General features: G+C 46.0%; 1 protein-coding gene across 1 annotated transcript; it reads right to left on the bottom strand.

Annotated features, from left to right (window-relative positions):
- Positions 1–2,147: 2,147 nt before the first annotated feature.
- On the bottom strand, positions 2,148–13,432 carry GSTT2B (glutathione S-transferase theta 2B). The gene is made up of 6 exons (XM_031949069.1): positions 13,126–13,432; positions 9,053–9,140; positions 7,811–7,961; positions 7,484–7,657; positions 3,975–4,184; positions 2,148–2,544 (listed from the first exon to the last, which is right to left on the bottom strand). The coding sequence occupies exons 1-5, from the start codon at positions 13,235–13,237 to the stop codon at positions 3,981–3,983; spliced, it is 729 nt and encodes a 242-aa protein (XP_031804929.1). The 5' UTR covers positions 13,238–13,432; the 3' UTR covers positions 2,148–2,544; positions 3,975–3,980.
- Between the last annotated feature and the right edge of the window lie 313 nt (positions 13,433–13,745).

Here is a 13,745-nt window from a genome sequence, read left to right as displayed (position 1 = left end):
AACCAACTGAAACACTACATGAACCTAAATCTTCCTCTTCATAACTCCTTCTTCTCTCTCTCCTCCCCACCATTGTTTCTTGTTCTGACTTCTGCAGCAAAGAAGAGGTGTCCTCCCTTTCTATATGACAATCCTTCATATACTTGAACACAACTGACATGTCCCTTGCTGTCACCCCATTTAGTGATCTCTTACATCCTTGTCATTGATATTCCCAATTGTTTTATTCCATGCTTATGTAAGGAAGGCATTCCATATCCTGATCTCGTGAAATAAAGCGATTGTGAAGTGTTAAATGGTAAATAAGATGGTTCTTTCCCTGTGATCCATTTGGATCACTAAGGCAATTGCTGGTTGGCTGACCAAATGGGTTGCCAGCATCTTTGGGGGATTTAAGGAACTGAAGGAATTTCAGAAGTTAGTCCATCTGTAAAGGAGCCAGGCAGTAAGGGATTCTAGGACCAAAATGTCCTAGATGTCTGCATTGCAGACACCAACTTTTGCCTCCTCTAGGAGGCAAAAATGGGGACAGAGGGAGCATTCCATTCCCTCTCCCTTGGGAATCATAGTTTTGGAAAGTATGGCCAGATGCAGATCATATCTTCATGGGAGACACTGAGAGCTAACACTGACACAGATGGATACAGAAAACCACCCATCCCATTCAGGCAAAAGGTTCAAGGACTACAATTTCCTCACACCAGAGAAGAATATTAGCTACATTCTTAAGCTGTACTTTTTTTTTTTCAGTTGCATCCGACTTGTTAGGAACCCCTTTGGTTATTTCGTTGTTGCTGCTGTTGTTTGTTTGTTTGTTTGCTTGTTTTTATTTATTTATTTGTTTTTGGCAAAGACACTAGAGTGGGTTGCCATTTTCCTTTCCAGCTCACTTTACAGATGAGAAAACTGGGGCGATTAGGGTTAAGTGACATGGTCAGAATCACACAGCTAAGAAGTGTCTGAGCCAGATTTGAATTCATGAAAATGAGTTTTCCCGACCTCAGGTTCAGCATTCTATCCATTGCACCATCTAGGGGTCCCATATTTTCTTAAGAAAATAACTTTAATCACCAGAAACTATGAGGTAACTCTTTGCCTTTCTGTCCACATGTACACTTCACCATCACTGTATGCAACAGATAGGGCCCACTATTCCAAAGAGCTGTGTGTACTTGTAATAGGGTCCAGGCTGCTGGGGAGGGAATTTAATTATTCTTAACATACCATTTTAGGAAATGCTTTTCTAAAAGTGAACTGAAGTATGGCTGGTTATCGATGGGAAACAGATTACTGAGGGCTTATAAGGAACAGTATTAAAAAAAAAAAAAAAAAGCTCCTTAAAGTTACCCCTCCACAAAACCGTGAGGGGAGAAATAGTTAACTATGTCCTGAGACTCAGCCCAACAATGTCTTGCATTTGGGGAAACAGTCCAGAGATGCTGCATTGAGGCCTGAAATCTTTCATCATACTAGTGACCAGGAAGAATAGTGGGTACGCGTCTTGCTCTTCAGTGCTACTTCCCTCATCTGGTCCACTATTACAAGCAAGCCACTTCTTACCCCTTGGTTATCCCCTCAACAGCTTACTTTCTGCCAGGCACTGCCCTCCCTCTGACTTTGGAACCATCATCAACTCTGGCATTGTTCCTGGAAGGAATATATCTGTCTTCTCATTAGAACCCATTCATTTTCACAGGAGCTCCAGGCCCAGAATCAGGAAAACTTGGGTTCAAATCCAGAATCAGACATTCAACTAGCTGTGTGAGCCTGGGCAAATCATATAACTTCTGTTTGCCCCATGTTACTAAACTGTAAAATGGAGATAATAATACCCCCATCTGAAAGGGTGGTTGTTGGGGATCGGATGAGATAAAGTGTTTAATACAGTGCCTGGAAGGTAGTAAGTACTACATCTAGCTGTTATAGGTGTGATCACCGATCCTCACAACAGTCCTGGGAAATAGGTGTTTTTTTTATTATTATCCTCATTTCAGAGATGAATTAATAGTAAATTGTAAAGACTATTTCATTGCTATTTATTTCAGTCTGAGACTTCTAAATTGGTCTGATATGGGCAGGAATGCAGAAAGCTAATGAGGAAAGAGGTTTCTCTGGTTTTCTTAATAAACTTGAACAGAGACAAAGAGTTGAGTGATTAATCAATGAAATTGTTTATTTCTATACATTATAAAGAGAGAAAAAAATTAATGAATAGAGGAATAAACAAATGAATGAAAAAAGCATTTATTCGGCCTTCCTATACATCAGGCACTATGCTAAATGCTTGGATTACAAAAGTAAGCAAACAAGATTGTCCCAGACATCAATGAATTTATGCACCAATGGGAGGGTAAAAAGGGGAGTTAGGCCATGAGGTGGGTAGAATACATGAAACCATATAGTTTGGAAATAGTTGGAAAGTGTAATCAAGCTCTGGAGAGAGTTCATCAGAGTCCCATGTCCCAGGGGCAGGGTCCAGGATCTGGAGTGAGGATGAGGAGGAAGGAGGAAGGCCAGAGTACAGACAACATTGTTTGGGAATGTCTAGAAAATATAAAAACAGTCCTTAGCTGGATTAGAATGGAAGTGTGCTATATCCAACTCCTCCAGTTCATAGTGCAATAATATCAAATTATTCTTGAAGAAGCTGTCATCAAATATTTGAGAATCTGTGATGCGAAAGAGTAGTTAACCATGTTTTCCTTGGCCTCACAGGGCAGAAATGGGGGCATTGGGGAGATGTTGTTAAAAGACAGATTGAGGATCAACAGAAAGGAAAATCATCTGGCTCCGAAATTTTGGATGAGCCGTGTCCAAAGAGAGAATGAATTACCTATCGTGAGCCATGCATCAGCTTTTGGAAAAGTCTGAGACTGTCTAAGGTAGTAAGAGTTGTAGACTTCTTAAGGTGCTACAGGCTGGGAATATCCAGAGGGTGGGGACAACAGAAGAGCTGACTGGTCCTCACTGGGTTGGAAAATGGGATGTAAGGGTAGGGGAAACCAGCCTTAGATCCTGAATATCCCTTAGGATGGTAGCGAGAGTATTCTCATTTGCGTGCACATTGAACTAGCTGGCTCTGGCATCTTTTGCCTCCAAAGTCAGCCCCCTCCTCACTCTTCCACCCCTTTGAAACTCTTAGTTCATTTAGAGTCCTGGGACCTTTCTCCTTGAATTGCCTTCAAGACGAGAAGTTCTCTATTCGATTTTAGTGTTGGATTTTTTAAAAAAATAAGATGTTACATTTGTTTGTGTAAAACCCATACATTCGAAGACCCAGGCTGAGAATTTTAAGCATTTCATATCATCCTTTTTCCTCAAACTTTGGTGGTTGACTCACTGATACCCCGTTACATGCGGATATGAACTTGTCAGTGTCTATAAGAGTGGGGGGATTATTTGAGGTGCGCTGGTTTGTCCTAGTGTATACAAATGTACGCATGGATGTGTGGATATGGGTCATAAATTTTTCTAGAAGGAGGAGATATCCAGGAATGCCTGTCTGCAATGTTTTTCATCACTTGGGGCTCATTCCTTTTGAGGATTTTAATCTAGGGAGAAATTCTAGAACAGAAGCAGATTCTGGGTGTCAGAACCTTGTTCACTTTACTCCTCACAGACGGGAAGGTCTGTGGCCAAGGAAGCCATAGATTGTGTCTTTGAAGGGATCCCAGGTGCTACAGGCTGGGAATACCTAGAAAGTGGGGACTGCAGAAAACTGGCTGGTCCTCACTGGGCTGAAATGGGATGTGAGGGGGAGTGGGGTGAAGCCAGCCTTAGGGCCTGAACCAAGAAGCACTTGTATAACATGGGTGTTTTGTGAACCAGGCTCTGGAAGTTCTCATTGGAGATTACATCTCAAGAGAATAGAGGCAAGATGCCAAAAACTGTTCCTTCTCTTCCCTTCTCCTTACGCTCAGATCACCTCCCCTCTGTTAGTCCAAATCTCCTCATCCCTCAGCCCTCCATCTCACCTTGGATTAGGGGATCTTCATGAGACGTAATTTCATCCTCTCCTGCATGGCTGAAGGGATGTCCTTGAAGGCACTAGGATCTGTACAGAGTTTATGGATGGCTTCCCGGGTCTCTTGGTACAGCTTTTCCCCCAAGGTGGCCTCCACCCGCCCACGCCAAGCTGCCAGCTTGGGCCGATCTTTGAAGACATCATAACCAGCATAGACGGTCTGCAGGAAAACAACCCCAGCTCAGTATTTCCCAAACTGACGTCATCTCGCCATTAATTTTTTCTCCTCCACCCAAACTTTCCAGTTTCTGTTTCACCTTCCAATCACCTTGATTTGCAAACTTGGGGTAATCCTTGATATCTCCTTCTCCATGACCACTCTTAGCCTACCAACTTCCAAGTCGCCTTAATGCCACCTTCCCAAGAAATGCTGCCTCCATTTCCTTGTCTCCATTTTACATGATCCCCACCACTAGGGACTCATAGTCTTTCACTTGAGAAATAGGCATCTCTTTCTAGTCCATCTGCTGCACAGCTCCCAAAATCATCTTCCCAAAACTCAGGTTAATGCTACCCATGGTGCTCTCCTGCTTAATATTCTTCAAAAGTTCCCTATTGCCTTGCCAAGGATACCATGTAAGCAAACTCCCCAGGCTGAAATTGAACTCCTTCCATCCTGGCCATTACAGTCCAATTTCACATCACCCCCATTCATGTAGTCGGTATCCCAAGCAAACTGGCTTTTGAGCTTGTTTTTCAACTTGGCATGTCATTTCCAATCTCCCCAGCTACACACACACACACACACACACACACACACACACACACACACACACATTCTCTTTCTCTCTGTCTCTCTGTTTCTGTCTCTCTGTCTCTGTCTCTCTCTGTCTCCCCCTGCTTGGAATCTTCTCTCTCTTCACCACCTTCCCCCCACTCCCCACCTCTGGAATCCTCAGCTTCCCCCTCCAAGTCTGAGCTGAGGCACCTCCTTCTCCATCAAGCAGCCTGAGCTCCTAGTGTTTAGTGCTCTGCCCTTCCTCAAATGACCTTGTATTTATTTCTTTATTTGTATCCACGTTATCTTCCTGTAAAACACCAAGTCCTTGAGGGAAGATGGAGCTCTCTCTCCTTTGCAGCTTGTGCCCTCATCTCACAGTACTTTAACCTGTACATTTTGTACTCCCTCAAAAACTCAGACCTCACAGGATCTCAAGCTAGCTATTTTCCGGACCCTAACCTACCCCTCTACCTCAGCCCCACACAGAGATAATCAAAGCCTTGGCCACTCACAAGTGTTCTTCTTCCATGCTCATGAACTCTGAAATTCCTTATGTGATAGTAATATTTCCTGGTTTCCTCTTTCCCTCTGCTTAACACTCCCTAAAAGTTTCTTGGATTTCACTATGACATTTAATTTCTCTATTCTTTCCCAGGCTTCTTTACCATATGGACTCAACTGTCCTCACTTTACCATCTCAGCCATTGGTGAACCATTTCAATTCAACCAGATCATCTACACTCACATCCCTTGTCATATTGTCTCAAGCCCCTCTAAGCCCCAATACTGGATTGTTCCCACCATCCACTGCCTCTGTTCCTATTCTCATGCTATTGAATGGAGCTGGAGGAAACCACAAATCCAAACTAATGGGACAGTACCTGTTTATCTTACATGCTCTTTCTAAAGCCCTCACTGTAACAAGGCTTCCCTTTTAGACGTCCGCAGTTTTAACACTCACAGTCCAAACTTTTCCATTCCTTATCAAGGATCCCACCTTCCACAGCCACACTTGCAAGAACCTTACCCCATGAAGCTTATCTTATTCACTAAAAAAATTGACACTCACATTGTCATATTTACCATTGACAAAGAGATCCCACTTCTCCCATCTTCCTTACCCACATCACTCATCTGTCTTTCCCTACTATCTCCATTTTTGTCCTTTTCTCATGTTGAGGTGATAATACTCATGCTAAGGCAAGCCCCTCTACCCACCCACCATCCCATCCTGTTACACTCCATTTCTTCCAGGGAGTGATAACATCTAACACCCCTAAACTCTCACTAAACTTCAATCTCTCCATAATTAATGTCCTTTTTGTTGTCATCAAACATAGCCACATCTCTTCCATTCTTAATGAACCCTCACTTCATCCAAGCCTCACTGCTAACTATAATCTTCCATTCTTCTCTTTTGTGGCTAAACTTCTTGAGAAAGAAATTTCGAATCAGAACCGCCATTGCTTCTCTCTTTGTGAAATCCTCTTCTGATCTCATTACTCAACTGAACCTATGCTCTCCAAAAGTCCCAAGGATCTATCCCAGAGCTGACAAATGCTGTAGTTTCTGAGCCTTCCTCTTTCCTATCCTCTTAGCAGCCTCTTTCACTTATATTTTCTCATTCTCTCCTCTTTTTCTTTTTCTTTCTAGGTTTTTGGGACATCTTCTCTCCTGGTTTTTCTCCTACCTTCTCGGTCTTCTTTAGTGGGGTTCATTCAGGTCATGCACACTGACCATGAGAGTGCCTCAAGTCACTATCTTTTTTTCCCTTCTCCCTCTCAGCTATTTCACTTGGTGACCTCATTACCTTTCATGGATCCATTTGTTATCTACGCAAATTATTCTCAAATCTATTTATTCAGCCTTAAATTCTCTCCTAACCTTCAGCCACCAGCTGCCACTTGAACATCTTCTAACATATCAAACTCAACATTTCCAAAACAAAATTCATTTTCCCTCAGGAATTTCCTTTCCTTTTCTTTAATTCCCTATTTATCTAAGGTAACCATCATCCTTTCAGTTACCCAGTCTTACAGCTCTCATGACATTCTCTATTCCTTAATCCTGTCAGTTAAGTGATCTCTGCCTCTGTTTCTCAAATAGTAAAATGAAAATAATAGCATCTTTCTCCTTAGGTTTTTGTGAGGATTACATGGGATATTTATAAAGTTCTTTGCAGACCTTTAACACTATGTAAATTATATATATATATATATATATATATATATATATATATAGTCTTCCATCTACTCTGCAGACACTGTATATATAAAAACTCATCATCTGCATGCTGGCTCCCACATTGGACTTTTTAGTACCTAGTGAACAAGACTTTGGTTTTGCCTTTTTTGTATCCTTAGCACTTGGCACAAGGCCTGGTACACAAGAGCTCTTTAATGAATACTTGATGTTATTGCTGCTGCTGCTGACAATGCCTCCCTGAGTCCCAGTTTCCTCAACTGTCTAATGGAGATAAAAATTCTGCCTCCTCTTAGCTCACAGTGTGATATGATCCCATGAAAGAACGGCTTGAGGACTCTGAAAAAATAATGTGCAGGAAAGTTGAAGGGCCATGCTCAGGTGTCCCCCAAACCCCCAAGAAGGGAGCTAGCAAGGAGCCAGGAGGCTGGGCTGAGGAGGACAGGAGGGGTGGCTATCATCTGCTAATATGTGCACTTCTGGCTCTGAACAACTCCCCTTTTCCATCTCTAGCACCAGGATGCTGTCCCTCATACCTGTATCAGCTCCTCTAGCGACATCAGATCCGCGAAGGAAATGTGGTCACCAGTGAGGAAGGGCTTGTCCTGCAGGAACTTCTCCTCCAGCTGCTGCAGGAGCTGGGTCATCAAGGCTATGTTCCTGTCCACTTTCTCCTGCGGGACGTGGACGTCAACGAGAGGGCCAAGCATCTGTCAGGGTTGGGGGATGAGGGTTCAGTCTCGACTCCACACAAAAGATCACCTCCTCAAGTCCATCTGTGTCCACCCCCTCCCTAGGCATAAGGTCAAGGCAGGTTGTAAAGACTTCCTCAGCCTCATCCTCCAGGGCAGGCCCCCTCTTACCTGAATCCATAGCATTGTACCAAAAGTTCCTCGAATAGAGTCGGCATGCCAGGACAGATATTCCTCCACCCGTGCCCGGGACTGCAGATCTGAAGGATACCAGTGACCTGGAGTATTGTATTTCTGACTCAGGTAGTGCAGGATGGCCGAACTGAGGAGGAGAAAGTACAGTCTGGTTCAGCTTCCTCCAGTTTGAGCTTTCCTATCATTCTCTTCCTTGGACCAGCTCAGGGCAATTTAGGTTTATCAAGGCAGTATCCTCATGCATTTCCATAAACAGACTCCTTCAAAAGATCAAAGGATTTCCTTTGGTCATTTCACACACCCCCCTCCCATTGTTGTACAGGAAATTGTGCCTGTGCCTGTGGATATGTGATGCCTGTGCCTGTGTCTGTGTGGGTAAGAGTGAGTTCACTGAGGGTGAGAGTGGAGGCCATAAGACTCTATGGTCTCCACCCCAAACCAGCATCCTGGCGCTCAACTTTCAATCTTTGTCAGAGCCAAAAGAGGCTTTGGGATAAGCCACTGAATTACACCAGGAGGAAAAACAAAAGTCAGTTTCTCAGAGTGATTTACAGACAAAGCCAGGACTAGAACCCAGAGCCCAAATATCCACTTTTCTCCAGCTCCAAGTTCTATTCACTCTGTCTCTGTCTCTTACTTTCTTGCTCTCTGTATCTCTGTCTCTCACTTCCACCTCACCCCCCTACCTTCTTGCTGTCTCTGTTTTTCTCTCTTCTCCTCCCTCTCTCTTTCTCTCTCTCTCTCCCCCATTCCATGCCTCTTTCTCTCTCTCTTTGTCTCTTCATCTCTTTGTCCTTCTCTTTCTCTGTTTCTCACTATCTGTTTCTCTCCCTCCTCTTTTCTCTCCTTATGCCTCTGGACATCTTTCTGGTCTCCAAGAAAGCTAAACTAATGTAGCAATGTAAGATGTGATACTTTGCCATGTCCTCAGGCCTGCTATTGGCCAATTCTAGCTTTTAAGCCATTCAAAGTCAGAAGGCCCCATCCTCTATCTCCCTCCCTCTCTTCTTCCTTTGCTTTCCTTATCTCTCTCTCTCTCTTGTCTTTTCACTAATTTTACAACCTTAGTCAAACTATAAAAATAACAATTGCTCATCTCACTCCAAAAATCTCTCAAAGGTAGAGAATGAAAGAAAATTTGGGAACAAAATGAGAGCATGAGTGCAAGAGAGCAGGAGGATGTGCTAGGGGAAGTGGGCTCAGGGCCAGGAAAGGTACCATTCAGCCAAGGTGAAATCTCCATCCTTCAGGGCAGGCACTCTCTTCAGGCTGTTCACTTTGGCAAAATCATCAGTCATTTGTTGCCCTAAAAGGAGAGCAGATGTGTCCAATGAGGCAAATAGGCCTTCTCCCCTTCCCACTAAGCTGTAGCTTCAGGGAGTTGGTCATTTGGGCATCCGTGAAGGGGGTGAGGCACTTCCAGTCTCACTGTGGGGCAGCTGGCCAGGATGTGTCTCTGAGGTCAGTAGAATTGTCACACATGTCCTCACTCCTGGGGAAAGGACTTGTCCAGGGAGGTCAGCCAGAAACTAAGGACATGATTCTGGCCAACTCAAGGCCAAGGTAGGGAGAACAGCATAGGGCTCTTCAAGTGTCTCTAGTCCAAGCCCCTCATTCTAGAAAAGATAGAACAGGTGAAAGAAGCAACAAGAGGAACCCTTACTCTGTGCTGGATTCTGGTCAAAAGAGAGACCCTGGTTGCTAAACTGGAAACGATGGAACCCTTAGGACAAGCTTGTGACTGTTGGTTTTCAGTCATTTTCAGTCACGTCCTACTCTCTGTGAGCCCGTTTGAGGTTTTCTTGGCAGTGATACCAGAGCAGTTTGCCATTTCCTTCTCCAGCTCATTTTTACAGATAAGGAAACTGAGGCAAACAGGGTTAAATGACTTGCTCAGGGTGACACTGCTACTGTCTGAGGTCAGATTTGAACTGAGAAGTTGAATTTTCCTTATTGGAGGGTGAACATTGTGCACTATGGCGCTACCTATCTGCCCCTATCTGTTTAAGACAAAATTGCTAAGTGGGTGTGGCCTGCTGGGTACCCTGAATTTCTGAAAAACAGATCCCAAAGGGTTCAAGGAAATTTCAGGTCAGATCTCACGTACCAATAGTCTGTAAGGGAAGTCAGCCCAAACCAATGGGTAGCTCTCAACCATGAAATTAATCTCTGAAGGTGTAAAGAAGTGATTCCATGAGATATGGGAACATTGAAGTTGTCCGAAGAGATGGATATAAAGCCAGTGTGAGCCCATCAACTCACTGAGGCTTTTTGTAGAAGGGGGTCATTAGGCTGGTAGATGAGGAATTTTAGTAGTGCTGGTCTAAGTAGGTTACAGCGAGCCATCTGCCAATGTCTTATTTTATATGTGTATAAAATGGAGCCAGTTGGGCTAGATGATGCCAAAAGCAAAAGTCATGGTGGATTTAGATCTGCCTGAATGATCAGACCCTCATGGCAGTCATAAACTACTCACTAGTGTCTTGGAACATTTTCCAAGTGTTCCACTGTGTCCTAGGCCAGTCAATCATTTTATCAATGATTTCGATAGAGTCATCAATGGCACAAAGTGCCATATTTCCAGGTGCTATACAGCTGGGAGGAAGAATAGTTTGGTAGGTGATTTTATCTATCCACTGCAAGCCTTGGGCTTTCACCATTACTCTCACCAAATCTCCCCCTCTTGCTAGATTATACTAAACCCAACACTTACTCCTCCTCCTCAGAATATTTGCCCCTGAGACCTTTTCCTCCCTCGGATTGAGGAGTGAAGATTCTCTATTTTAGGGCACCCAGAGCACCCATCTCATCATTTCTCATTTCCACACTCTCCTCTGGACTTCATCCAGCCTTCACTCTAGGTGTCCTTCCTTTTTCAACTTTTTTTTGGGGGGAGGGTCATTTTTAATGTATTGTCTTTCCCATTTACATTGTGAGCTCTTTAGGGCAAGGGACTGTTCTTTCCCTTTCTTTGTGTCCCCTTGACACTTATATATTACTTTAAAGCTTTGCAAAGTGCTTTGAATTAATTAACTTCTTTATCCTCACAAAAACTATGAGATGAGTGCTATAATCATTCCCAATTTAAGGAGGAGGAAATCGAGGGGATGAAGGTTAAGTGGCCTTGCCCTAGGTCACAAAACTAGTAACTACAGTGCAGTTGCCTTTTTTCTGTATCTCTCCACTGGAACATCTGGTGGCTCAGAATGGATTAAAGCCCGAGAAGGTGAGGGATTTAATGGAAAGAAACATTTACTACAATTGGTGAAGGGGCTTTCTCCAGTTCATCTAATGCATATTTAATAAATTTGGCCAAGGACTCTAAGTTTAGGTGATTAAAACTATGAGTACAAATTATACTCATTAATGGGAAATATACAAACATGATTCTATAAAGATGAATTATGAGACTGAATCAAGCAGGAAGCTCTAGAGACCAGCCGATTTCTAGAGCAGCCCCAGTCTCCAGCTCCACTCATTGATCCTCTTTTGAGAATGAAGGACCTCTTCCAATCCACTTTTCTCCCTCTAGTTTGCCATCAATCCCTTAGCTTCTCATTCCTCTCCTCCTCCTCCTCTTCTCTCTCCTTTAGCCAGATTGGAGAATTATGACTTCCCCACTTCCTCCAATTATCTTTAGATTACTTAGATTATTTTCAACAAATAACTCGATGACCAACAAAGACGAGCTGTTTCATATGGTCATGAAATTTAGAGAAGTCAAAAAGTGAAATAAGATGGGAGGTTCTTTTATCTTTTGCTTAGGGAAGTGGGGCAGAGAAGGAAAACTGAAGAGAGAAAGGAAGAAAAAGGGAATGGGGGGAAGGAAGGAAAGAGGAGAGGGGGGAAAGAGAAAAAGAAAAAGGAAGCTAGTGGGAGAAAAAGAAGAGTAAGAGAGAGCAAAAGGGATGGAGAAAAAGTCAGTGAGGAGGAGAGGAGAAAGTTCTTTTCCCTAAGTTTAAGGGTACACTTAAACAACAAAAAAAAGTAGTGTCAATAGAGAGAGGTGAGAAAAACAATCCAGTGGAAGCACTAGCCTCCAGAGTCTGGCCAGGTGGGGGAGGAGGAAGGAGCTGGTGCCTTTGTCACTGGTTCGAGAGGGGGTTCCAATTCATCTCAGCACCAGTGCTGGGAGCTAGTTGGCCTTGTGGCTAGAAAAGTTGCAGCCAGGAGGGCCTGGGTTCTAGGTTCTACCTCACACACAAAGTAGATGCGTGGCCCTCGCAAGCTCCAAGAACTCGGCGCCGTCCCCTGGCAACTCTCTCAGACTGAGCAGCTGAGGAGGTGGGAGAAGGCGTCTCTTCTTGGGAGTTTACTCAGTCAAGTTAACAAGCACCTATTAAGCACCTGCTAAGTGCGGGCCACTCCAGTAAGCCCCGGGGACACAAGATTAAAGATGTTGGTTTTGTTTAGCTGTTTTCCTTTGGTTTTGCTTAAGTCGCGCCTCTCCGGCAGTGGAAAGCTGCTATCCAGCACCCAGAAGGCTTAGCAGGAGGCTGGCGCTGCTCCAGGGCAGGGAGCCTCGGGCTGTGGGCCAGGAGAGAGGCCCTCTGGCTTCACCAGTGACTGATTCGGGCTAGCTCAGCCACCCCGGGTCCGAGGTCCAGCCTGGACTCCAGAGGTAGGAGGGGGAAGGAAACAGTTTTCAGAATGGAGGGAAAGAGTGGAGCAAGAAGTGAAAGCACTAGGGAAGGGGAAAGAGAAAGTATAGTCTGGGCCGGGGCAAAGTGAGGCCCCGGGCGCGAGGGAGGAAGGAGGAACGAGGGGGATGGGGGACTTTCCCTCCCCCGCTCCCCCCAAAAGCACACATTCCCAGCTTTATGGGGGCGGCTGCTCGGCCAACCCCACCCCCGCCCCAGCCACTTTCCTCTCAAGCTTTTCTCGCCCTTTGGACAGCAGCAAGCAGGTGTGGAGAGGCACACGCAGTGACTAGTGGGACCCCCGCCCTTGCCTCCTAAACTAAAGGGTCCCCCAAATGTCGGCGAGCCGGAGGAGAAAGGTCCAGGCGTCTTGAGTTCCCGTTTCGTCTCCCCCCTCGAATACCTATGCTGGGCGGGGGGGAGGGGCTGCCCTCTCTTCCCCAAGGAGCCCAAAGCCCATCTGCAGCACCACCACAACCCAACCCCTCCTCCCCTTCTCTCTGCATCCCCAGTTTCAGCCTTGGCGGGGCTGGACGCTGGAGGGCTGGACCTCTCGGGGCTCAGGCTGAGTGGGGGCAGGGTCTGAGTGTGGGGCAGAGATTGTTTGGGGGGCATATTTGAGACCGGGGACGGCCGGGCCCGGGCGCTCACCCTGCAGCAGCTGCACGCTCCGCATTTCGAAGGGGATGCGATTAGCCTTGGCGAACAGGTAGACGGCGCGGCAGGGCTGGGAGACCAGGTCCAGGTAGAGTTCCAAGCCCATGGGTGCAAAGAACGGCCGAGAGCCGATCGGTCCCGATGTAGTAGGCGGAGGCTCCGGCGTCCCCGCCTAAATGGGACCCGCGCGGGCCTCCGCCCTCTGGGAAGACCAATGCAAAGTCCCGGAAGGGGGAGGAGGGGGAAGGCCTGATCCACTCCTAGTTTACAGTCGCCCCCGTCTCCCTTTTCGCCCCCAGGATTCACGGTTCAAGGCCAGTACAAAGCGGAGGGGAAAGACCTCGGGAGAGACGAGTCCCCAAGTCCCTGGGCCTCCGCTGCTGCGTCGCTTGTAGCGTCCTTGCTGACTGACAGATGGAGGGCCTGCCTGACTCGGGGAACGGCTAAATGGTCACTAGCTGGGCGGATCGGGACAGAGGGGGACCACCCAGCCTCTCCTTCGGGAGCCCAGCCCCGCCCACCCGCTCCCCCGGCCCACCCCGGCCCTGCTCCGCCGCGCTGCTCCTCCACTCGGACCCCGCCCCTGCCGGCAGGATCCACGGGGAAAGCGCAGG

This window comes from Sarcophilus harrisii, chromosome 1 (assembly GCF_902635505.1).
Source record: "Sarcophilus harrisii chromosome 1, mSarHar1.11, whole genome shotgun sequence".
Classification (NCBI taxonomy): domain Eukaryota; kingdom Metazoa; phylum Chordata; class Mammalia; order Dasyuromorphia; family Dasyuridae; genus Sarcophilus; species Sarcophilus harrisii.
Note: the sequence above shows the minus strand (reverse complement) of the source record. Positions and strands in the feature narration are given on the sequence as shown.